Source organism: Chamaea fasciata, unplaced genomic scaffold (genome assembly GCF_029207755.1).
Source record: "Chamaea fasciata isolate MVZ Bird 193981 ecotype frontalis unplaced genomic scaffold, bChaFas1.0.hap1 SCAF_5, whole genome shotgun sequence".
Lineage (NCBI taxonomy): Eukaryota > Metazoa > Chordata > Aves > Passeriformes > Sylviidae > Chamaea > Chamaea fasciata.
Window position 1 is genome coordinate 13,806,086 of NW_027094090.1, and position 25,143 is coordinate 13,831,228.

The 25,143-nt window shown below is 38.8% G+C and overlaps 1 protein-coding gene across 3 annotated transcripts in view; it reads left to right on the forward strand.

Annotated features, from left to right (window-relative positions):
* Window positions 1–16,118, forward strand: part of PIK3CG (phosphatidylinositol-4,5-bisphosphate 3-kinase catalytic subunit gamma) — a 34,516-nt gene extending 18,398 nt beyond the window's left edge. For all 3 annotated transcript variants that reach the window (XM_066182883.1, XM_066182882.1, XM_066182884.1), the window contains exons 7-11: window positions 392–482; window positions 3,598–3,728; window positions 4,318–4,429; window positions 6,341–6,498; window positions 11,999–16,118. In XM_066182883.1, the coding sequence (XP_066038980.1) occupies window positions 392–482; window positions 3,598–3,728; window positions 4,318–4,429; window positions 6,341–6,498; window positions 11,999–12,280 (774 nt within the window). In that variant the 3' untranslated portion in view covers window positions 12,281–16,118. The remainder of the gene's footprint in view (window positions 1–391; window positions 483–3,597; window positions 3,729–4,317; window positions 4,430–6,340; window positions 6,499–11,998) is intronic.
* The last annotated feature ends 9,025 nt before the right edge of the window (window positions 16,119–25,143 follow it).

Genomic DNA, 25,143 nt, shown 5'->3' on the forward strand with positions numbered 1-25,143 from the left:
CGTTAACAAATGAAACATCAGTAGCTAGCTAGTATCATTACTCTAGTTTCAGAAAACTTGTTTGTTAGGGCTTTTGGAGGTGTTAATGGGGAAAAGCGGGCATGCTTGCTAATGCATTTAATCTCACCTTATGTAGGAATCATACATTATATTGGTTGATACTTTATGGAAGAGTAGAGATTTCCTGGTCGCAGAACAGATGAAGAAATATAAACCCTGGTTCTCTAACTGATTATCTTGAATGGCTGCACACTTTCTGTATTTATCTCTTAATCAAATAGCAAAGTAAGTTTGGCCCCATCTTAGAAGTCTGGGTAGTGCTATTTGTATGAGTAATCTGTAATGTTCAAATAATTTGAAATAATTTAGCATATACATTTGTTTTTACTAGATTCTTCGAATTATGGAATCCATTTGGGAAGCAGAATCCTTGGACCTCTGTTTGTTGCCATATGGTTGCATTTCTACGGGGAACAAAATAGGTATGGAATGACACTTACTGTGACTAGAAATTCAAAATACCATATTTACTGAAGATGCGTATGGGAGAAGTATTCTAATATGTGCTGTAGTCCTGAGGTAAATAGCACTTCATTACACTTTCTGTGAGCAGCCTTCAGTTGCAACTTGGCAGTGGTTTCTGCCCTTCCTTGAGCTGCAGCAGCAGCTTTACTGGCTGTGATTCTTGTGCAGTGGCTTGGCTTGTGCTGTAGGTTTCTCTTCAATAACAGTATTTAGTACAAAAGAGCAGCGAAAGTGAGTGATTTATTCAAGATGTATTTTAATTTGTTGATAGAAATAAAATAAAGAGCAAAACATTTATATTTTTTTCCTGACCTAAAGCTTCCTACTCTATACCACACAAAAGCAACAACATTACTTAACAGGATACTCAGGCAATATTTCTCACAGGGCATTGGTTCCTGCAGCAGAAATGATCCATTTTTCAGAACTTGTGGTGAAAGAAATCAAGTTGAAAATCCCAGTAAAGTTAAGACTCTTTATAACTCTTCAATATACTTTTGTAATGTACTTCCTCTCTAAAATTCATTGCCACATAAAATATTTTAAAATCATTTTGATTTCAGGATATCTCAGCAATGCAGGAAACCCAAACTCACTGATAAAATACCTGGTAGCGTGACATAAGAGAGTTTCTTTTCTCCTAATACAAATGTTCTAAAATTGAATTATATTTATTGATAGAATTTTAATAATAAAGGAAATGGAAAATTATACATCAAAATGCTAACTAACCATAAATGTAAGGAAAGTTGGGGGTTTTCTCTCCTTTAGAGGTGTTAAACCTAATTTTTGAGAGAGCTTTTTGGGATCTGATTTAATTTTGTTTAAAATTATCTCAAGACAATGTAATGTATTGAAAAAATGAAGGAAGAAGGAGGAATTTTACCAGAAATTCTAGCATTTTTGTACTTGAGTTACAGACTTCTGTTATTCTTTGTGAATTCTCAATTGATTCCCCATTCTTCTGTCTCAAGGAAATAATATTTGATTTTCCTGTAGGCATGGGAGAGATGTAAGAATTTAGCATCTTTTTAGCACCACAGTAGGGGCATAGTTAATCATATTAACACTCCTGCTTGGTTTGCTGAGAATACCTGCAGCCTAAATTAGTAATGCCCAATGTGGCATAGTTTGATGTAGAGCTTATGCTTGTTTGGAACAGAACCAAAGAGTAGTGGCATGCAAAATGTTCTTTCACAATATTCACATGTGGTCTTCTTCCAGGCTGCTTCTTCCCTCCCTCTTAATATTTCCATGGAAGTTGGGCAGTTTCTGTGTATTGACACAAGGACAATATCCCACTCTGCATTGAGCACAGGGAAACAGGTGTCTTATATCTGGGGCTGGCATCTCCTCCTGCACAGAGCATTCTCATTCTCTTAAAGACGTTGTATGCAGTGCAGTTTGTAATTTTGGAAGCATCTGTCCTCTCCACTGCTGCTGCCAAGCAGACTTCTGTAGGATGAACTTTTTCTTCTCTGTATCACTGGTAAAATGCCATACCCTGCTCTCTCTCCCTTTAACATTTCCTTATGTTCCTGGCTCTGTGAAGCAATTATCACTACTTAATGAGCAGCATCACTGCTGAAATTAAGAAGTTCAAGCTGGCTCTTAGAAGAGTCACCTGTCTCGGTACCACAGAGCCGCAGAAACACTTTGCATGGTGCATTTCCTGCTGCACTCCCTCCCAGCTGAATGCAGCCATGCTGAGAGCTGCTGTCCTGGCCGCGCTTCCTGAGCCAGCGCTGCTCCCCCGCTATCAAGGAGCTGTTGGCCAGTAGAGGGAGATTGGTGAGCACAGGCAGGGAAAGATTTTTCAACAGCTGGAATGGGAGCTGGAGCTCACACCCAGGAGAAAAACAGCAGCTTGAGAAGCACAGACCAAAATGCAAAGGTTGTTAATTTGGTGGTCTTGGTGATGGGCTTTGGGGGTCATATTTCAACAATAGTTTTATGGCAAACATATCCAGGCCACGGTAAAGGCTAAAGAAAATACCTTCAAGGGGGTATTCAGCCATGCAGAGAAGGCAGGAAGAGATTACTGTGTTGTTACTTTGTTAAATAAAAATTTGCACATAATTCAGTAATTGCAAGAGGGTTGGATTGTGAATAGAAAGAAATTTATGTTTCAGACAGAGTCGAATTGAAACCACATCAGAAACTGCTTTGAATCACTTTGGAGAGAAAGGGGTATTTTTGTTTCCTTGTTTATCTCTGACCTGGAGCTGAAGCTAGAAAACTGTTGAACTGTTGAACTTGACCCAGAGAAAGAAAATAAAATATTTCCAATTACCAAATAAATTCAATTCTTTCTCCCATACAGGCATGCCCAGTCTGGACTGCAAATGCTAGTCTTGGTTACAGGGCAAAGTGGTGTTGCAGCCTCTGTTTCTGCATTTCCCTCTAGCTTCCCCTCTGTCACATGCCATGCTGGCACAAACAGGACAAGGCCCTGTTTCAGCACCATATTGCTGTGATGTGCCAGTTTGCCTGGGCAAGGGTCTGTTCAGTTTAGGGACAGACCACATGGCCATGACAACCAGAGCTTTCTACCAGCAATCTCACTGCTGTACCTCACTGTGCAATGGTATTTCTGAGCTTTCTGTGTATATGCACACTTAAGCTTAAATGGATTTAGTGCAGGAGGGTCAGTTCTGTTCCTCTGCCACAGCCCTGGCAACATTTTCATCCCTAGACTGTAGCAAAATGAAAGCTTTTCTTCAGCTCCTTGTATTTGTGGAGTTGGAGAGAAGCTGTGGAAAATGTAAATTGGGATCAGGACAGGAATATTTTCTCTCCTTGCAAAAAACCTTATGCAGTGGGTCCCCACTCATCATCAGATACATCAGTTTTAAAAGATGAGGAGTTTTGATGCCAGGCTCTTTATGAACTCTGGCTGGTTTCAGCTGGGAACGAACAGAAAACATTGCTCCTTGTCAAATAAATTTCTGCTCACAGAAATATGAAGATCTGCAGTTGATTTTTAAACACAGTTTAGAATTTAATTTTGAATATTTTTAATACGCTTTGATAAAAAATTAATAACTTCTAACCTTTTCCTTATTTTTTTAGGAATGATTGAAATTGTGAAAGATGCCACAACAATTGCCAAAATTCAGCAGAGTACAGTTGGGAACACTGGTGCATTTAAGGATGAAATACTAAACCAGTGGCTGAAGGAAAGATGCATGATTGAAGAGAAGGTGAGTTCTTCGAATTTTTAGGTAGGATTTTTAATTGCACCCTGCTAATTTAGGAGCACAGGCCCCTATGCTTGTGTTTGTTACTTGTGAGAATTTGAAAAATCCATCCATTTTCCCTGCACTCAGTGAACGAGCCTGTAGCATTCAGCTGGCAGCCAAAATCCTGAGAAACAAAATGCTTCTGAAATGACTCCTTTATCAATGGAGGTTAAAAGTAACGTATAAGGAGCAGGTTGAGAGGACATCTAAGAACACTGAAAGGCAATGTGGGTTTTTGGGGATTTAGGTGCAGGTTTGGGTGCTCACAATTCCTTTGCTTGTGTACATCCGCTGACCTACTACAGCTTTCTGCGGCATTTTTTTTTCCTCAGAATGTGTGAGCTGCTCTATGCTTTTCTGTGCTGAGGGGTAGAGCCAGCACAGGGAGTGCAGGGCTGTGATCTTGATCTCTGCTGTGCAGTGGTGTATTTTATGACACTTTGCCTAACTGTTGATAGATACACCTCAACAGAAAGGTACATAACTTTGAGAATGATTGCATTTAGTGCCTAGTATTGAAGCATTTAACATCTATAAGGTTTATTTTTAGTTTCAGGCAGCTGTGGAAAGATTTGTTTATTCTTGTGCTGGATACTGTGTGGCAACCTTTGTACTTGGAATAGGAGACAGGCACAATGACAACATCATGATTACAGAAACAGGTGGGCTGTTTTTTTGAGAATTTCATAGATGTGCAGACTGTCTATACTTCACTAGATTTATGTTTCATTTTAATAAATAATGCATTTAGCAATGAATGAAGAGACACAAAGCAGTTCTGTCAGTGGTGCTTACAAGGTCAAGTTCTCCTGTAATGTTGAAATGTATTTTCACCCCTGTTGGCCTCCATTCAGGCTGGAGATATGTATCATTAATATTGCCATTATTTTCCGAGGAGCAGTTTGATACAAACTAAGTCATTAGAAATGTAAACCACATTTATTTTACTGTCTACATCTAAGGTCTGAACACCAAAAAAACATTATAAAGCAGGCAGCTGTTTATCTATCTGGTGTGTGGATGTGGTTCCTCATAGTGTTCAGTGGAACACTATTCTGTCAGAATTTGGATGTTGCCAGACTGTTTTTGCTTCTGAGGAATGTAATTGCTTTATGTACTGTTGTAAAAAAATTTAGGGAATAAGTGTACATTGAGTGCATTTGTTTTTCTATTAAAATAGGTGGGATAGTTAGAAACTCTAACCTGAAGAAACAGAAGAAACACACAGGTTTTTTGTACTATAAAGCTTTGGAGTTACTTCCGTAGCTGCACATTGTTTCAGCCTTTATTTTACTTACCTATGGAAAGAGCCCCAGAACAATCAGTACATATGGAGGAGTTATATTTAGTGTAAGGAATTCACTTTTAGTTTCATGATCCTCTCACTTCATAATTAGTCTCTGATAAGAGATGGAAAATAGTTGGAAGGATGGTTATTTAATATTGATTATATTAAAGTTTTATCAGTTGAAGGCTAGAGAGAAGAAGTGCCCTGAAGGCAGAAATTAGCTAATTGAAGACTACAGTAAAAAAGTTCAGCAGAAGCCCTTGAGGAAAAAAATGACAAAGAAATGCTTTAATTTCAAAGTTATATATAGTATAATGTGGTGTTAATTCCCAGTGGCAGAACATGAGGCACAGGTCAGTTGACAGGGAAAGGGAGAAGCGTTGTTCTGTTGTGGTAATGAGTAGGTTTGCCTCAGAGTATTTAACAGGATCTGTCTTGAGCCTCAGGAGCCAGAACGATCTCAGTCTGAGAGGTCTGCAGAGAATCAGATTTGGTAGGCTGGGGGACCTTGAAAGCTGGCTTAAAATCTGGAACATCTAAGGATGTTCCACCTACAGATCGCTGTTAAGTATCATCTTATGTAATTTGATGTTTTATCTTTTTTTATAAATACTCCACTACTACAAATCTGTGTTTTGGAGTAACCATACCCTTGTATCCGAATCCATATCCTGACTGCCCGTGAAAGTGATAAAGTATGTGGAGAGTAGCAGCAAACTCCAGTCCTGTAGATGTAGTGACCCTTAAAAGGAGAGGTTTTCATCCCTTTTGTGGGAACTGTTGCCCTATACTCTCTCAAAGCTATCCAAAGGGTGACAATGCAGACTTTGAACACACAGAGCGGTTTAGAAATTGCTAATGAAGGTCTGTGAGGAGAAAGTGTGTTCTAGTCAATGACACTTGCCAAGGAGATGGGTAGTGCCATAATCCCATGGGTATTTGAAACATAATCCTCAAGCCTTTTCCGTGTAGTGATGCTCTGATTGTTACGGGTATGAGGCACAAGCTTTCCTTGGTTGATTTTTGAAAAGCTGTGAATGTATGTTTAGATAAAACAGCAGTTCTGCCAGACTTCTAACAACTGCCAAAGATAAATAAATAGTAATTTTGCTAAGAGGACAGAATTATGTATTTCCCAGAAAAAGAAAGAAAATAGTCTTTTCTGCTGAACTTAAGAGTGATCATATATACCAAAAAAAGGGAGGTTGGAAGTACTGTGAATACATGTAAGTGTTCTTAGCAGTTTATTTCATTTGTCTAAATGTGACTTCTTCTCTTAATGAAGGTAACCTTTTCCATATTGACTTTGGCCATATTCTTGGGAATTATAAAAGCTTCCTTGGAATTAATAAGGAGAGAGTTCCTTTTGTGCTGACTCCAGATTTTCTGTATGTCATGGGAACTTCCGGAAAGAAGACAAGTCTCCATTTCCATAAATTTCAGGTAAAAGAATGGGTATCTAGCTGCAAATCAATTGAGCAATTTTTTTTTCCCTCTGAAATGAGCATTAGTGCCTTGGTTTTCAAAGATCTAGGCTCCTGGGTATTACCTTCATAAAACGTACTGAATCATAATACAGTTCCGGGATATTTTAGGCCCAACTAAGAGAAAAAATTATCTGTACAATTATGGGAACTAGAATTCAAACATTCACAAAGGCACATTGAAAAGCTCATTAGCAGTAGATCAGATAAGCAGTTCTTTCTTTGTTTCTTGTCTTGATTTGAAAATACTTTGCAGAGGGCTTCAGTGTTTGTGCAATTAGAAGAAACTCATGGCTCTGAGCAGAGCCTCTGTGGAGCATGAGCAGGTGTGAGGCAATCATCACCTGGCTTTGCCAGTGTTATTCCCTCCTGACTCTGCCCTTGAGTTCTGGGGCTTGGACTGCTGCATCTGAGTAAAAATCTGTAGTGACCCAAAGCTATCTCAGATGCTGGCTTGTGAAGTGGATGGATAGATTTAACTCTGAAAGAAATGAATGGTGTTAAAAATCTGTTCTATTGCTTCTATTTGAAATTGAGCATTTTCAAACCAGTTGTGATTATTTGAGCTAGTGTAGGACCTGGTCAAAGAAGGAGTTCAGTATGCAATTCCTATGTTTAATGAAATGATTGAGAATGTGGTTGGTCAGAAGTACATGCATGTCTGAGATGTTATTATTCCTATGGTCATCTTTAGAGACTTTGAGTAAAGTGTCTGATTTAGAAAGCTTATAATATCAAAAGCAAAATTCTTCCGTAGAGTGAGTAAAAGCCAAAGCCTAACCTTCATGTTCTCGTGGGTGAACTAGTCGCAGTGGAGTCTGGTTTTCTAACCTGAGTAACTAATTAAGGTTCTTTCTGGTGCATGGTGACTATGTTCCTTTGAACATACAAATCTGTGTCCAACACACACACACACACACCCACCCACACCCACACACCCACCCCCATCTCCCTTGTGATTGTCTGTGATGGGCAATGGGAATTATCCTAAGATGATAACACCAGGTGGGTCCCTGATGCTGTTACCTTCAGCATTTTGTCTCCATTTGTGGCTGCATCTCAGTGCTTTTACTCACTCATCCAAAAATAAGTGTTCTTCATCTTCAGGCTGGGCACATCCTGCAGGCCTCCCTGCCAGGGATGGGGATCCACTTGGATCCTCTTGCAACTCCCTCCTTTTGGTATTCTTATGTTAGGACAAATCACATTGTTCACCAGAGGCAGTCAAAAGGCAGAGGGCTTGTGTGGAGAGGACCCATGCAAAGAAGAACCAATGATCTTTGGCTGAAGTCACTGCCCAAACTTCTGAAAATAATTAAAGAACCATGTGCAATCTTTGAATCTTCATTTTTGCCAGGACTGCATTTATCACAGTGGAGGTGTTTTGAAGGGGACCTGTAGATCAAAAGATGCTAGAGTGGGGTTTGCCATGGGATGGGAATGCTGGGCCCGTGCTCTCCAGGAAGCCTGTGATGCTGTGCTGTGTACAGCAATGATGCTGTTGCTGCAGCTCTAGGTCATGTGCAGGTGTGGTACTGAAACACCAGTCTGGGGTATGTCGTTTCAAAAAAGACCTCTGTTCTGGATGCAGAAAATAGTTAAAAGTTTGAAAGTGTGGTAATGGAGAATTGAAAGGTGTCTGCAACAAGGTCAAGTTGTTTTCACATATATGGATCATCCAGCTCTTTATCGACTATTTGACCTTTACTTCAGAAGCCCATATACCAAAATCAGTTGGAAGTAAGTTTGGTCATAGCCCCTCTTCAATACCTGATGCCTCCATCATAGAGTCCTGGGTTTGACTAAATAAACTTTTTGTTACTCTAGTACTGATTTCTAAGTACTGCTACCATCCCACTAATGCAGTTTAGGAATGCTGTGATAGCACCAATGTCATTTCCACTAGTGTCTTTAGCCAGATAAAAGGTGATTAATGTGCTTCTACTGTTGTGAGCTGTGGTGGTGGTATGAGACCTGGGCATTTTAAGTGATATGATTTAGGCACAGACAACAATAAACTGACCAAAAAATATAAGTTCATGTATAGTTCTGCTGCAATAGCTACTGTTTATATACCACTATTGCAGCAGTACATTAACAGCCTTTTCTGTCTCAAATACCATAAAAAGAAAGTTAAAGTACTTCTATACAAGTAAAAGTGTAACACAGAGCAAGATTTGCATCCCTTATTTTGCTATGAAAAATGTGTTTTAATTACATGGTCAGAGTTTGAAAAAAACCACAAAATTGTAGTTTAACGTTTCAGTTGGCTTGTTTCATCGTATTTCCTAATATTGAGGGATTCATTCAGTCTGCCTGCTGACTCATTCATGTATTAATGGAAAAGTCTCAGCATTTATCCTTCATTAATTTTTAAGGGCATCTCTCATTATTTTGTACTTGACTACATTAAAACAGTTTGTACTTCAGAAGACTCCTTTGTTTTTTACAGTCTTTGGTGTTTTTAATAACTTAATAACCTACTTTTATAAAATTTTATTTCTTTGTTATCCACTGGACATAGTCCATACAGATGTGTTAGCCAGAGCTCGTATTGCAGATGCTGGAGAAGGTTAAAATGACAAATAACTTTGACCAAAATTCACTGCAGAAGAGTATAGTTCATTATTAGTGTATTTCTGAGGCTGTCAGTGGCCTGGCAACTTTTCTGAACTAGCAATGAGCTTCCTTTCTATTAGTTCTTAATCTAATTTTGTTTCCCTTTTTGTTTGCATTTGTTATGATGGGTGAATGAAAATTAGAGACCAGAGGTTATTAATGACATCACAGAAATGCTTAGAAGGAAGCAATATTTGATGGGCTTTTCCTCATCACAAACATGTATTTAAGCATAATTTAACCTGAGAAGACTAGTATTTTTCTGTTCCATCTGTGAATTTTTCAGCTGCTCTAGTACTGCCCAGATTTCTCTTGCTGTAATTGTCATATGTGGTGGCATTTCCTTTCCAGCCTTTGGCTGAAACCCATCAATTTTTTACTTTTGTGCACACTCAACTCTCTCACTTCTTACTTGTAGAAATCTTTGAGTAAACCTCATCTAAGGTCTTCATGGTCCTTTTTAAGCTTTGTATACCTACTTATTATTAATTTGCCTGAAACTGTCAATTTGTCTTTGATAGTTTGTGCATTGAATTATGAACTCATTTTTATTCATTAGATTTAATTTACTCAATTCATTATGTTTTCATTACTCTGCTGACTTGATAATACAGAGATCTGTATTTTCAGTGCTAGTCAAATTCTTCTGTACCATTTCTTTACCAAGTCTCACGTATTTGATTGTCAAACAAAGGTGACAAAGTAGAAGGGTACACAATTCATCCCTGAGAAATACTTACTTGCCAGTATACTGTACAGGGAAGGGATGGCCTATGTAACAGAACTTGGACACTTCATATTATAAAAATGCCTGGATTTTAGGATAATAATAATTATTAGGGCAGTTTCAGGCTTTCAAAATGATTATTGTTTTCTTTTCCTATGGGGCAAAGGGATTTTGGTTGCTCCTCAGCTCCCCTGATTTTACCTATGGTTTCTAGCAGCTTTCTTCTTAATCCCACGGTAAATGTGTACATATCCTTGACACATACCTATCGTCTGGGTTATTTTTGGTTCTTCTGCCTCTCTCAAAAGCATAAAAATTCCTTTTCTTGGAAGATACTAATGCAAAACCACATTCAGTTCCTGTCTGAATAAATAACGGTAACAGGCAGATGCAGATTTTTTAAAATCTTTTGAATTCCTGAAAGGACTGCCTTTGAGATGCAGTGATACCAGGTTTTTCTTGACTGCATAATTGTTTTTCTGTCTCAGACACCTAAAGCAGTGAGATACATCATCCATACAGATACAAACCTTCTTTGATATAACTCTAAAGAACTTTCATCTCTTTCAAGGGTAACAAAACACAGATTAACTCTTGTGACAAGATTTCTCTGTTTGAAGTTGATAATACATAAGTAATTTTTTTTTTCTCCTGCTATAATGGAGAGAAACTATTCCCTGTGACAAGGCAATGGTATTTTCTATTGTAAGTTGTGGTTTGACCATCGCATTTAATCTTTTTCTGTGCTAGAAGTAAACTAACATTGGCGTTTATAAGTATGATCTTATTTCAGGACAGAATTTATTTGGGAACAGAGTAAAAGATTTAAGTTCCCAGGCAATACTAAAAAAAGAAATTGTACAGACAGATCTTCAATATATCATCTTCCTTCCTTAGTATTTTCCTAACTTGTCTAGTTGGGTGTCCTGGTGTTGCTGATGTAAACAGTGATAGATGTTAAGGTTATTTGTGCACTTCTTCTTGTTTCAGAGGAAAAAAAATGTATCTTGTAAAAAATGTCATGTGTTCTAGAGGGCTGATGGGATTTGTTGACAGTTTACAATAAAACATTTGGATTTCCCAAGTATTATTCAAAAACTTAATATACAGTTGTTGAAAGGTTAAATTGAATATTTAATTGGGTAAAAATTAGCATTGCTTCAGCTGTGGTTTGAATAATAACAACCTTGGAAATATTTTTCATATTTTTACATTACGGCATTGCAGACCTAATTCCTGGTTGATTAATGATTTATGTCTTTGTTGCATTGTTATTATTTCTGCTAGTAAATGAGTTATAAATTTAATATAGGAAATAATAATTTCAGTTTATATATTAGTCGCTTAGCAGGAATTATTATTTTTAAAGCATTGCATGTTTTTCCAAGCTGCAGAAATGTCACTCTTCTAAGAACACATTATTTATACATGGAAATGAAAAGGCTATAAAAAAGAATGCATATGGAATCCAGAATGACAGTACACAGTGATAGAAATCCTCCAGCAAGGCAGAGTGCCTGAAGACTAGAGCTGTCAGCTAGCAAAATTCCTTAGAACACCAAGCCTGAAAATCTTCCCTGTTAAAAAATCTGTCACCACTGCGAAGTTAATAGACATCTATAGAAAATGAAGAGCAAAGCCCCGGAGGTGTTGCTTTGTTCAGTATCAGTTGCCAGCCACAGTCTTTAAATGGGAACATCCCAACAGGAAAGGAAGACAGTGAATTATTGCTGTCTCTTTTAACAGAAAGAGGTTATATGGTAGTGAAATTCTTTTGAAATTCTGGTGAGGCTAGGGTTTTATGCTTTAGTAATTATTAGTAGTTTTAGTATTAACAGTATTAATACTATTAGTATTAAAGTAGTATCAAGACCTGTTAGTTGTACACCCAAACAGTTCTTGTTGCCCCAAAGTTGTGATGAATGAAGCTACACTGGGCAGCAGGTGCAGAAATTTGTGACGTTTCGACTCAGTTGAACTGCTCTGTTGAGTCTCCTGTCACTGACATACTCGCTTGATTGAATGGCATTGGTTAATAAGAGTCCTGTGAAATTCCTACACCATCCCTCTCAATTCATCTCCTCAATTAACCAAAATCTCTTCTCTCTCATAGGACGTATGTGTGAAGGCTTATTTAGCTCTCCGACACCACACAAACCTGCTGATCATCCTGTTCTCCATGATGCTAATGACTGGAATGCCCCAACTAACCAGCAAAGAAGATATTGAATATATCAGGGATGCACTGACAGTAGGGAAAAGCGAAGAAGATGCCAAAAAGCATTTTCTTGATCAGATAGAGGTTTGCAGAGATAAGGGCTGGACAGTGCAGTTTAACTGGTTTTTGCATCTTGTACTTGGAATCAAACAAGGAGTAGAAAAGCATTCTGCTTGATATTTTGTGTAAATTAACTGTGGGTGTGAATAGGAGGTTAGTGAACCTACATGTTATTTATGAATTCTGAATAAATGAGCAGTCAAAGTTGCCTTTACTCTTCTGACAGCTTAAATGGATCTTGTGAAAAGGCAAGGACTTTGCTCTGCCCCTCCAGAAGATCTTCCTGCAGATAAGATTTTCTTTTTTTAATTTCTAATGACACTTCAAGTTTCTGGATTCTTTTAACTAGTCGCTTTGCTGATGTGGCTAGGATTTTTTTTGCTTTAGCAATAATTTCAGATAAGTATAAGGAGGAGGTTGAGTAAGATGATAACCTACAAACCCCCTATCACCTTATTTTAATTGTTCATAAGGGTCAAGTCCTTCAAAACCAGAAGAATTTATGTAAAATCTATGGTTGCAGTGTAATCTCTGTGGGCAATCCATATCTGTCTCAGGATGGTTTACACATGAGTATTCTTCATCCACATCCTTCTCTTTTGTCCTTCCTCAGCATTTTGTCCTTTCTGGATTTTCAATATGTTGTCAGTAGAAAAGAGCTTTGGCTCTGCCATTGGAGGAAATTGCCTTACTGTTACTGTAACCTCCTGATGCAGACAACCAATCTTGACTGGTAGGAGAACTTCATAGTGACCTGAAAGTTCCTCAGATTTGAACATGAAATTCTGAAGGCTTAATTTTGAAAGATTTTTTTACTATACTTTTTAGTGGGGAACATCCATATTATATTACAGATTATATTCTTAGTGTAAAGTTATTGGAATTCCACCTGTATAGAAAACGCTTTGTAAAAAAAGCAATGGTACTTCCTTATCCCTCAGAGAAAACTCCTTATGTAAAAATAATTGACATTTTACCAAATATCTGAGAAACCCAAAGTTATTTATTCCTTGGTGATATATTTTCAGGATATACCTAGAAGGAATTATATGTAATCTTTGAAGTTGTGTATATTTTGCTATTTATTTTTAAATTCCTGAAGTAACAATACTACTGAAAAGCTATTTATGAAAGAAGAAAAACCCTTATCTTTAATTTCAATATTTAAACTTAAAAGAGGAAAAAATGGGCAGTGTTAAGTAGAATTTTACCTCTCTACTGTAGATTGCCTGCAAATCAAGTGTACCTGTGATAGGAAAGGAAAAACACATACAACCTGAATTAGCCTTGACTTGAATTATTATGGTATACTTCTTGCTAATTGATTTTTACCAAAGAGAGAAGATGGCTTACAATATTGCTTTTTTGCACTTGTGCCCATGTAATTTCTTCCTTCATTGTAATGTTACATGGGCTTTACATTACATATAAGTGATTAACTGAATTTTAAAATTCTGTTATCATTCGCTTTGATATTTTCACAGAACTGTTATGATTTTAACTACTGTTACTACTGAGTGCATTCTTGAAGGATTTTTAATAAATGTACTGTAATTGGTGTCTCAGTTATGAGATGTAGCCAATCTGTTCTTGAAATGTAGATGCTTAGTTGGTTGCTGTGCACAAGTATTTTTGATGTAAATGACTCCAGTTAAGGAAATCTCTAAGGTTAAAATGTAGACTATTTTGTTATTCTGTTACATTATTATTCTGGGCAAGGTAGGCTTTAGATCATACTAAAATATAAACTAAATGGTGAATATTGTCTGTAAAATGATATTTTTAGATTTGTATTTTATAGATCTGAAATAAATTGATATGTTCTATTCATTTGATTATTATTCATGAATAAGCAGCTTAGCCCAAAATATACATGTAAATATTTTTATCCAGTTTCTTAAAGAGTACTGAATCTCAGTAAGAAATTATATTCAAAGTTCCACTCAGAGGAATTGTTTTAGTTCCAAATTAATAACTCTGTATGATGTCAGATAGCTTAAATTTTAATAGTCTATAGTATTAGAATTGCAGTTATTGTAATTGTAAAATGTGAATAGAATTGCCACTTTCAAAGAGCAGTGGCAATTCATTCCTGGTTCATTCTATGAAGAAAAATCTGAAGATTTTGGTAAGTTTCTGGTTTTAAAAAATAAGTAGATCTAGTGCTAAATTTGACTCTAGCATGGAGAAAAAAATGCTAATCACAACTTCAAGGGAAATGGTACTCTTGAAGCAGCCTCCATTTGCAGGAAAAGATCTACAAGAGATCTGCAGCCAGATAAAAGTAGTTTAGTCCTGCACTAAATTTAGACTGGTGCTTCTTATCAGCAGTTTTTACAATGTGCTATAATGAATTGTGTTTTTTACGGACACCTGAAACACCACAGTGCTGAGCAAATTCCCAGACTTTTCATTGCTTTCCTTGCCCATGCAGCCTATGGTTGAGCTGCCTTGTGTCTTCTGGGCAAGCTTGACTCCTGGGAGATCAAGAGTAGCTGTCCAATCTCCTCTTTATCTGAGGAGTAAGCTGTGGGCACCAGCATCTCCTTATAAATGGCTGCACGATCGTGCTGCTGATTATCGGCTGGATTTTGTGTCCGTCTGGAAACCTCCACTCCCCACCCTGGAAACCACCACTGACCTTGTTCTGTGGCAAGCCCTGACATAAGGAGAAACAATGCAGAGATGTGGTTTGAGGCAGTCCGGCCTCAGTGGGGAGAGGAGCTGCTTTTCAGGTGAGGAGGTGAACACAGGGACACAGCTGCGCGTCCCAGACAGAGCACAACTGTCCCATTCTGCAGTGGCATTCCCAGGGCCTGGAGAGCTGAAGCTTTAGCACAGATGCCACTGCTGAAGCAGGAGGATGATTTCCTGAGTCTCCCAGTGCATAAATTCACTGACCCTTACTGGTTTTTAAGGGTTATAAACCAGTAAATGTAAATTAGTTACTAACCACTAACCTTTTTCAGAAACTCTTAACACAGCATGCAGAAAAAAGAAAATGTGTATGTCTCAGTATCATTGTCTCCTGTTAACCTTAAGATTATGTTTAGAAAAATTTTTAAGGGCTACTTTGTCTTTGAGATCTGTTGTATTTTCTTGGTAGTTTCATTCACATTACGACTGCACCTAACAGTGAAAATCTGAATCTATTTTTAGAGTCAATGCCTCAGATTCAGTTGTGACTTGACATCTGCTTTGGCCCCAGCAAGGTCATTGAGATGTTGGTTAGCAGTGAGTGTGTCCCCAAGGCTCCATCCTAATTATATTCCAGGACAGGAAGAGAAGCTGAAATGGAGCTCAGGTGTACAATGTGATTATATTTAGATCTTCACTGAAAACACAGGTTGTACTTGTTAGAAGTGCTTAATCTATCATTAGCAGAGTATTGACACATAACACGTTTAGCAGATTTTTTTTTAAATGTGGTCAATGATACAGAAATACAGATATGAACAATTCACTTCAGAAAAGTATCAGTGAAAATTATGGTTCTTTGTAGCCCTGGTTCGTGCCTGAGATGTTTTAGTTTTTGAAATTCCTTTCCCAGGGAATCTTCTGTAAACAAGAAACATGTTTTTGTAACTGCAAATCTGTTTACATTTTTTCCCTAGGAGGGACTTCTTCTTGATGTCCCTCTGGTCTGACCATTGTTATTGAAGAGGTTGGTCTTTCTTTCACCAAGCGAATTGGTCTGTGTAGAATAGTATATAAGGGAGACACATCCCAAGAATAAAGGAGTCGTTGTCAGCCTTCTGAAGTCAGAGTCTTTGTGTCGTTTTGATGTACAACAGTGTCAATTCTTGTATTTTTATTATAAATCTTTCTCCTGACTGCCAGCAGCATTCTGCAAATCCACAAGAGTCACAAGGATTATATAGATTACAGACTCTGTGCTAATGACTTTATAATGTGGTTTGTGTAAAGTAGTCTTGAAAATAAGAAAATTATTAAAATCTGGGATACCATCTGCAGGGTCTGGTGGGCTCTTTGAGCATCCCAGGAACACTGAAGTTTCTGAAAAACACTCATATGCTTTCATGAATCTTCTCATTGCAACTTACATAATATATGTTTAAAACAACACTCCAGAAATAATGAATTCTCCTCAAGAGAGGTCAACAGGGAGAGATTCCTGCTATGCTCACCCCACTCAGCATTTGGAAGCTGGAGCTGGCCCCAAAAGGTACTAATATATTTGAAATCTTGTGACACACTGACAGAAAGTAAGATTCATGCTGGAGAAGAGAAAACAGAAAGAGATGAACTGTTTCTCTGCAGTTACCCAGTTAATAACAAGGACTGACCAAAGACACAAATGCTGGGTTACACCCATGTGAGGTGTGCACACCATTATGTCTTCAGAGAACAGGGGCACTGGTGACCCGTTCTAGTCTGCTGATACAATGAGACAGGCACAACACCATGGCTTCTCCTGGCTTTTTGTGCAGCATTGGGTCTCATACCCAGCAAGAGAGAGGCTGATGACCTGCCTGCTGATAATAAACGAATGGACACTGGGCAGGATAAATTCCTTCCTACCGCTGGAGTGGGGGTTTGTTGTTTCAGAGGGTGCCCGGCTGCACTTGACATGGCAAGAGCACTCTGCAGGCTGGGGAAGGCAGGTAGGCAGTGTGTGCCATTCCTCAGGTATTCTCCTGGGAAGGCAAAAGAAGAGGCTGTCACTTTGGAAACAGCAGCAGCACTGCCAGGAACACGTGCCAGTTAATTTTAGCTAACAAAAGATTCCTGTGCATGGCAGAAGTGCTGTATCTCCTAAGTGCAAGCACATCCCACACCTGGGTACAGTCACTCTGTGTTCAGCATTAGAAGTCACCATGTGCCAGTGCTGGTCACTCTCTCAAAACTCTCTTTGGTCTAGTGCCTATGGTCAGAGTTTACCACTGATCCATTTATTAAGTGCATGAAAAAAGAAAGGAAAATAATACACTAGATAGCAGCATTTCTTTATAAGATAAATAATTAGTAGATACACAAGAAAAGTCAAATCTAATGTAATAAAGAATATCCAGGAAAGATCCCTGAAAGGAGAAATTGAAATAAAATAGAAATGGTTATGACCCATAGTACAAAACAGTTTAAAGACTACAGTTCAGAGTTTGTACCAGATGCTTCTTTGCCTTTGAATATATCTTTCTTTATCAAAACTAATTATTCTGCAAAAGGCTAAGAGGGCTATCACTGTTTGATAACCTAAGAAATATGCTGCCACAATGCAGTTCATTATAAAGAGTTCATTAGAATTCAAGATACAGCCAGAAAGTGTCTGAGACTGGCAGTAAACTGATCACATGAGGAAGTTATTTCCCATCATGATGGAAATGCGTTTTTCTCTGAAGTATTTGGAGCTGGTCCCTGTCAAGGACAGGATACTGGCCTGGACAGACTCTGTCTCTGATGCTGGATGGCAGATCCTCTGCTCAGCTGTCAAATGTCTGCATGAAAAAATCTTGGTGAAATAAACAGGTCTCCTCAGGAAATGCTTTCCTCCAGCCAAAGTTATTTTTCATTTTGATGATGTTCATGACAACGCCACTGTTTTACAAACCTGTTTCCTTCCCACAGAATATGGGAAGATGTATTTTCCAAATCCTGTAAAACAGTAATTCTGCCTGCCTGGAGACTAAAATACCCAGAGATCTCAGTAACTTCAACGTAGTCTGAAACCAAAACACTCCAGGCAGGGACCTTTCGATTCAAAGTGATGGTTGATGCAAAGGCAGGCAATTATAGGGAGATGCTAATCAGCTACACATTAATACTTCAGAGGACGCCTTTGGGATTCTGTCATTGCAACAGCACACCAAAGTGTGGGTAAAGAGTGGCCTCTAACAAGGCCAGAGACTTGAAAGTCCTATGGAGATTGCTACCAGCTTGGTGGGGAAGAGGTGGCCACTGGGTGCAGCTGCAGCCTTCCCAGGGAAGTGAGGACACAGTGGCAGCAGCTCTGGCAAAAATGGGTGTAGAGTCAGGGTTTAAGTGCCAGGATGAACTGTGTGCTCCACAAGGTTAAGACCTCAGCAGACAGAGTCTGTTACTGAAAGGCCCTTTTATGGGATTCATGCCTTGTAAGTAGTGGTGTTAGCAGGACTATTCTGTGAGAATAAATAGTTTATAAAACATTAAGTTTACTCTCTTTTTAATTGGTAGGTAAAACCATAATATGAATGACTATTTTCTGCTGCCGTTGCTCCTGCTGCTGCTCAGGATCTTCACCCTAATCCCTAATCTCTCTTCTCTTGTTGCTGTTCCTTGGACCTCAAAGTCTAAAACCAGAATAAACTGTCTGCATCTTACAGCCAGGAAATGCACAGCTGAATGTCAGCAAAAAAACCACACGTCAAAAGTACTGGTAGCTGGAGATGCTGTCAACAGCTGCACTGGGAGAAACTTGCTAAAAATTCTCCTGACTCTGACAAGGAAACAAAGAGGAAAAGAAATGAGGAAAACTGTCTGTAAATGCTTTAAGATACAAAGCACTGGAAGACTAAGCTTTCCCAGGTTTAATACTCTGTATTCAGCCTCCTGACTACTCTTATCAAGTAGAAAAGGAACTTTATAGTGAATACACGTTTGACTGGAAAAGTGGATAAACCTTAATGCAGTTAAGTGCAATAATAAGAGAAATACAGCCCTTTTTCAGAACATCCAAGACTAAAAAGTAATAATGTGGGGCCACCACAGCCTGGTTGTCCCACCTGGTATAACGTATGCATGCTGTCCAACACTGTAATCTATTTAGCTAATGGCATCAGCAACTGCACTTTCTGAAAAGCAAGTTACTTGCTTTTAATACTCCCTGTAAAGAAGTGCTTCAGAGAGCGCCCTTTGGAATACCATCTTCACAAAGGATAGGCCAATAAAAAAGATACATGGAAAAGTCTTTATCATAATTGCAATATCCTAATGTAAAACAGCATCAAATATGAACTACAAGAAGTCTTTATTAGTGTTATTTACAAGATCGAGAGATTACAACCTGAAACTGAATAATAGAAAAAATATTAAATGCATCATTTTGTCAAAAGGGCTTAGAAACCACAATATAGGTTGTAAAAACTTGCCAGGATTTGTTGTAAAACAGCAGCTGTCACATAGTTCACAGCAAGACCTCCAAAACAGGACACCAAAACACTTGGAACAATTTAAACACATTAAAAGTGGGCAATTTGCTGGCATTCTTACAGGGAGAAGCTTCATGAGTGTAGATGAGGGAACAAACACCCATGTAGCAACATTTCCATTCAAAAAGAGAAAATAAATATTTGTAGATGTCAGAAATGTCACAAATTCACAAAGGGAATGATTTAAAAGACATAAAAGTATGGCATGAAACCAGAGAAGCCCACAGGAAAAAAATATCATTAAAAGAGCTGAAAAAACCCCACAACTTTTGGAGAAATCGTTAATTCTTCCAAAGTGCTCAGTGCCTACTAGAAGATAAAATGAGATCAATGAGATATTGAATCTTTTAGGACAATCAGTCCTTGATGAGGATTTAGTAATTCTAGTTAATTTGTGGAACAACAAAGCATTCTTGGCTACCAAAGAACTGTGGAAAGCAGAAACAGGGTTAGCTCTGGAGTATGGACTGCAGAAACAGCACCTGGTCATTACAACCGACAGGCTTCAATCATGTGAAGAAAGATACTCAGGACACTTTCAGAAGGTACACCCAGGGAGAGTGGGCTGTGCACTTCCCCAGCAAGAATGGTCAAAAATAGCTAGAGACAGCTTCCTTTGTACAAAACTGCAGAACCAGAACCCAAGGAGCTTGGCAGCAATGCCCGGCACACACAACAGAGCACAGCAGGAGCTGGCGGCTGCTCTTTCTAAACTCAGAGGAAACCATTACCTGTGACAGCTGATTACTATGGTAATTTTCCAAACTCAATCAAACAACCTGGGAACTGACTGTACAGCAAATCAGGCTGTGACAGAGCCCGACAAAGCTTGTGAGCTGTGAGGGGAGTGGTGTACAGGGAGGAAACATCATTCTTCAGTGCATTTTCATGTCTATGTGTGCCATGTAGACTCTACGAGTTGCCAGGAGTTATATGTTTCTTGTAAATTTACCATGTAGGTTTTCCTAAAATCTATGGTTTACAACACCTCTTACCGAGCTAAAAGGAGGAGTGTGTATTGCCCTCCAACAGCTGGTTTGTCTTGCACTTGTCTTAATGCTACTTTAGTCGTGGAGAAAGGGCTCCATTGGAAGATGCAAACAAATACTTCCCTGGCAGATAAATGGACTAGAGGGAGTTAATGACCTGAGGAATGTTCACAGCTGTGAGTTACCACATGGCAGTAAGGGACCTGCAGTGAATATATTAAAGTAATAGTCAACAACAAACATCTGAGGGATTTAACAGATCTGTACAGGGTGAATGTCCCAGACATGGACAACCTGCTCTCCAGATTTTTCTTGGCCCAATGGATGGAAGGCTGAGAAATATAAAAAAAAATAGTCGATCATCTACTAAGCAGAGCAAATTAGAGTTGTCAGGACCTTCCCCTAGTTGACTGAACCACTGAAAATAAACAAAAGTTGTGATTTGTTTGTAATGCCAAGAATTATTAATCAACATTTGTTCACTGGAAGATAAGCTACAAATTGTACTATAATAAGAAGTGTCAAATCACTTAGAACTTCCACAAGAAATGTCAGTATTGTGACCAGACTCCTAAGGAGATGATCTGTCCTCACAGTAATTAAATCAGCAGAACAACCTAATTTTTATGCACACAGAAGGGACATATAGGGAAAGAGGATAACACCATGCTCTTCACTGCGCAATATCCTGCCAGCAATAGCAAAACTGCAAATGAAGAGAAGACGTGTACAGGATTAGCCAGCACTAAGGACCTCCCGTTTAGCATATAGAAGAGAAAATTCCAATACAGCCAACACGAGCACAGATGATTTTTCATGTTTTGGCTATAGCTACAACAGCCAAAAGCAACACTTGTTTCTGATGGAAAAGAAGATGTTAATGGCCAAGCAAAGGATTAAGGTACATTTTGAGAATATTTTTAAGCCTAACTCCAAAATTCCTTTGCTTATGAGAATGTGTGTCAAGACACAAGTAAATAGTCACATGGATTTTTTAAGGAAGAGACATGAAATTAGAGAATGAGGGTCTTCCTTAATCTTTTTTTCATGTGTCTTGAGCTGTGAGCAGAGCATGTGTTTGAAACATCTTGTTAATAAAAAGCCTATTTTGTTTATCTTATCCTCTGTGAATTTCCATTCCTTCACACAGCCTAAATAAAAGCAATAAAATTATGTTTACATTGGGATGTTTGCCTTTTTTTTCCTAAAGAGGTAATTTCTTTTACCCTCTTTCTAGCACTTCTATGTTTCCAAAGCCTAAATATAGAGCAAATTACCAGTTGAAAAGGTAACTTCAACTTAATACAAACAGTAAATAACTGAGACCTTCTCACAGGCATGTCCTTCCAGGAAAAGGATCTTCAGATGCTCTTGTTGAACAGTGAATGTTCCTGTGGCCAGTTTGGGGTGGAAATAAGAGAAATAAAATGAATGAGAAATAGGATAACCCCATGGTGTTGCTCCACTTCCTTGGGAGGTTCCTGATGTTGCTGTTTCATGAGGGAAAGGAACAGCGGAGGTGAAGTTCTCACAGTGAGCATCAGGGCTCATGTTGCCTTTGGTCCCATGAGCTTCTTGAATTGTAGGTAAGCCACATGCCCAACGCAGATGAGAGGCAAAGAGGGTTCTGTTGGGAACAGCTGCTGCTGCTCTCTGGATCTCTGCTCTCAGCACATCTGGACCATGTGGCCTTTAGGCAGCCAGGACAGCATGTGTCACCGTGGGAGCAGGAACAGTGACAGCTACAGCCAGGATTCAACAGAACAAGGAGAGCAGAATTTTGGGTACCAAGCTGTATATCTGAATAGTCAGCTTTGTAGGAGTTCCACCAATGCCAAGCTGGGGTAAATGAGCTCAAGCTGCAACACCACAGGCCTAGGCTTGGGAGAAGGATGTACTGTACCCAGAGAACATAGGAGCAGCAAGATTCAAAGCTGAAAATACAAAGCTCACTTCAACCATGTCTTCTTCAGCTCTTGGAAAACAGCCTTGGTAAATCTCTAAGCAGCATCATGTCAATTTTCCCAGCTTGTTGGCTAAACAGTACCGTACTAAATATAGGCTTCTTTGGCATGCCAGAAGGAGCTTGCCAAACATGAAGGAGAGTAATTTGTCCTTCCTGAGAAGACACATGCCACCCTCAGGCGTATGGTACCGAGCCAGAAACAATTCACCCCAGAATGGCAAACGGCCCACTACCGACCTTGGCCTGATGTGTTCCCACACTGCCATAGAATCATATTGGATACTGTAGCACGGAGCAGAACTGGGACGTTCCAGGGCAGTATTTTTCCCAGGTAAGAGTCACTGTTTTAAGACAACTCACTGAAATGCAAAGTTAAAAAGTAATACCATCATTAAAAAAACCCACAAAAGCAGAGAGTAATCGGATGAATCTTCACATAATGTTTTAGACTGTAAACCCACCTATGAGACTGCTCCACCTTCGGCTACTTTTAATATATAAATTGGTATGTACCAATAGCTCTGTGACAAACAGATTGTCACAGCTGTCAGAGTGAGTCACAGAGAAATCAGCTGCATTTGAGAGGAAATTGCCTTATCGTTTAAAGAACAGGCCTGCAAATAAACAGTGGTGGGAGACATATTTAATGTAATGTAATACTTTGCTCAGAAAATGAGCTAAGCCAGAGAAAAAAGAAAAAAGAAAAAAGAAAAAAACCCGACTTATTTGTGGATCTCTACTGATGGATCATATTCTCTTAAAGTCAGACAGACCAGTTCAGTTTTTAGTAACTTAGACACCAACAGGGTCAAGAACCTTTAAACTAACACAGAAACATGACATTTCCATTTCTTTGGGACCTCTGATCCTTCCTCCCAGAAAGAAACTAATCAGTTGCAGTCTTACGCTGGAAATGGATTATTTACAAAAATGCTTCTGAGCAATAAAATGTTAGACCTTCATCCATCCAACCATGAAAACTGGCCAAGCACAAAGGTCCATAGGCACACAACTGCTTACAAGATAATGACCAAGAATAACAGAGGAAACACTGAGATCTGGAAAAGGTAATTGCTCTGTTCTTCCAAATGCAGCAGTTATGCTCAGACACAACCAAAAGTAAGAAAGGAAATCAGCATTAATTAGCAGTAGACCAGCCCATTCACAGAGTGGAAGACTCTCCCCAGAGCTTCCCATGTAAGAAGCTATACTAGAACTATTCAAAGAATCTCCTTTTTTCCAGTTGAAAAGGTAGATAAGAAGGAGAGTCAAGTACACTGAAACAACAGAAAGGCAGCTGTATTGCCCATTACCTTCTCCATGGGAGAACCACCAAGATGTGCTAAGCAAAGAGCTTTGCACTGGAGAAGATTTTTCATTTCCAGCCTACAGCTGGGGAGTGTCTGCCACAAACAGCAGAGAAGAAGCAAGTTAGGAAGTTGGTTGATTACTCATGGGACTATCATCTCTCAGAGGGAAAATCAGAAATGTCTTTAAAGGAGCAAAGGGGAATGGGACCAGCAACTGGGAAGTTTAGGTACCTGTTTGCAGGCTGAGAACTACTAGCTAAATTATATTAGTTGAGATGTTTAGAAGGATCGAGAATTATGCACCTTCCACTGTGGTAAATGCCTTTTGCTGCAAATGGATTTGAAACTGTCCAGGCGTGGCAGAAACCTAATGCAGGGTCTGGTCACACCAACTGGACTGTCCCTGAATCCTGGAAGTGGGTTGTACCATTTCTGTCAAATTGCAGTTGAAGATCAGCATAGAGGTGCTCAGAATCAGAGAAGGTGGTGGTCCAGGTAGAAAAGAGCTAGACAATAGAAGATCTATAGATTTGGGGTATTATTTCCCCTTGTTGCAGTGAGAGAAGAGTTTTGTGGCCTATTTAATATTCTTTAACTACGCTTGTGCTGTGAGTAATGTTCCCCTTTAAAACCTTCTTGACATGTACCCTGGTTCTTAACTGAGTGCTCTTTGTTTGGAAAACAGCCATTAGGCACTCACCCTTATCTATAAGAGTCAGACAATCAGTATTGTGGTGTCATGATGCGTTCATTCTCTTTAGATTTCAAACTAACAAGCTGGATTCCTCAGAATAAAAATGGCTTTTCTGTCCCGCTGTGTCAGGAAATAAAGACATTTCTGACATATAATACTATTTTTCTAAGGATAAGGTCATCTTACTGTGCCAAGGACACTCTTTTTAAGGCCATAGAATGAAGTAACTCCAAAAATGCACTGGTTTTTATTTATGTAAACAAATAGTTTTCAAGTTTTCTGTCTAGCCCAAGGCATTATTAATATTGACATGAATACATAGTTGGCTTCCAAATGGGCCTGAAATCCCTGTAGCTCATCTATGTTCAACACAAAAACCCTAAAAAATCCCAATTGTTGAAACATCACTGCAGTCTAACAGCTTAACAGGAGGTTCTCATCTGTTTTCAAAACAGATTTCTAGTGAGTTTCAGCCCTAGTTAGTTCTTGAAAACTCACAGATTTGTACACTCAGAATCCTTCTGTTTCATCGGAGAGTGAATAATCTTTTCCATGTTTGAGTTATTACCATTTTAGTAGCAGAGATCAGCCTCATTTTGTAATTTCTGCTGGGTGAGTAATTCCTCCTTGCCCAAGTAGTGCTGTTGAGTTTCCATGTGAGCAAGAACTTGCAAGATCAAGACCTTTCACCCTCAGCGCTGCCCGCTTTTTAGAGTGTAACTATTTTTATTCTCCAGCTTCCAGGCATAGAAATGTTGACATCTAAACTGAGGAATGTCAATGGTTGAGACACAGAAAGAAAAGAAAACTTATCAATTAAATTATTTAAAATGTTTACAAGACATTGCACTGTTAAACAAGGACCTATTCACACAA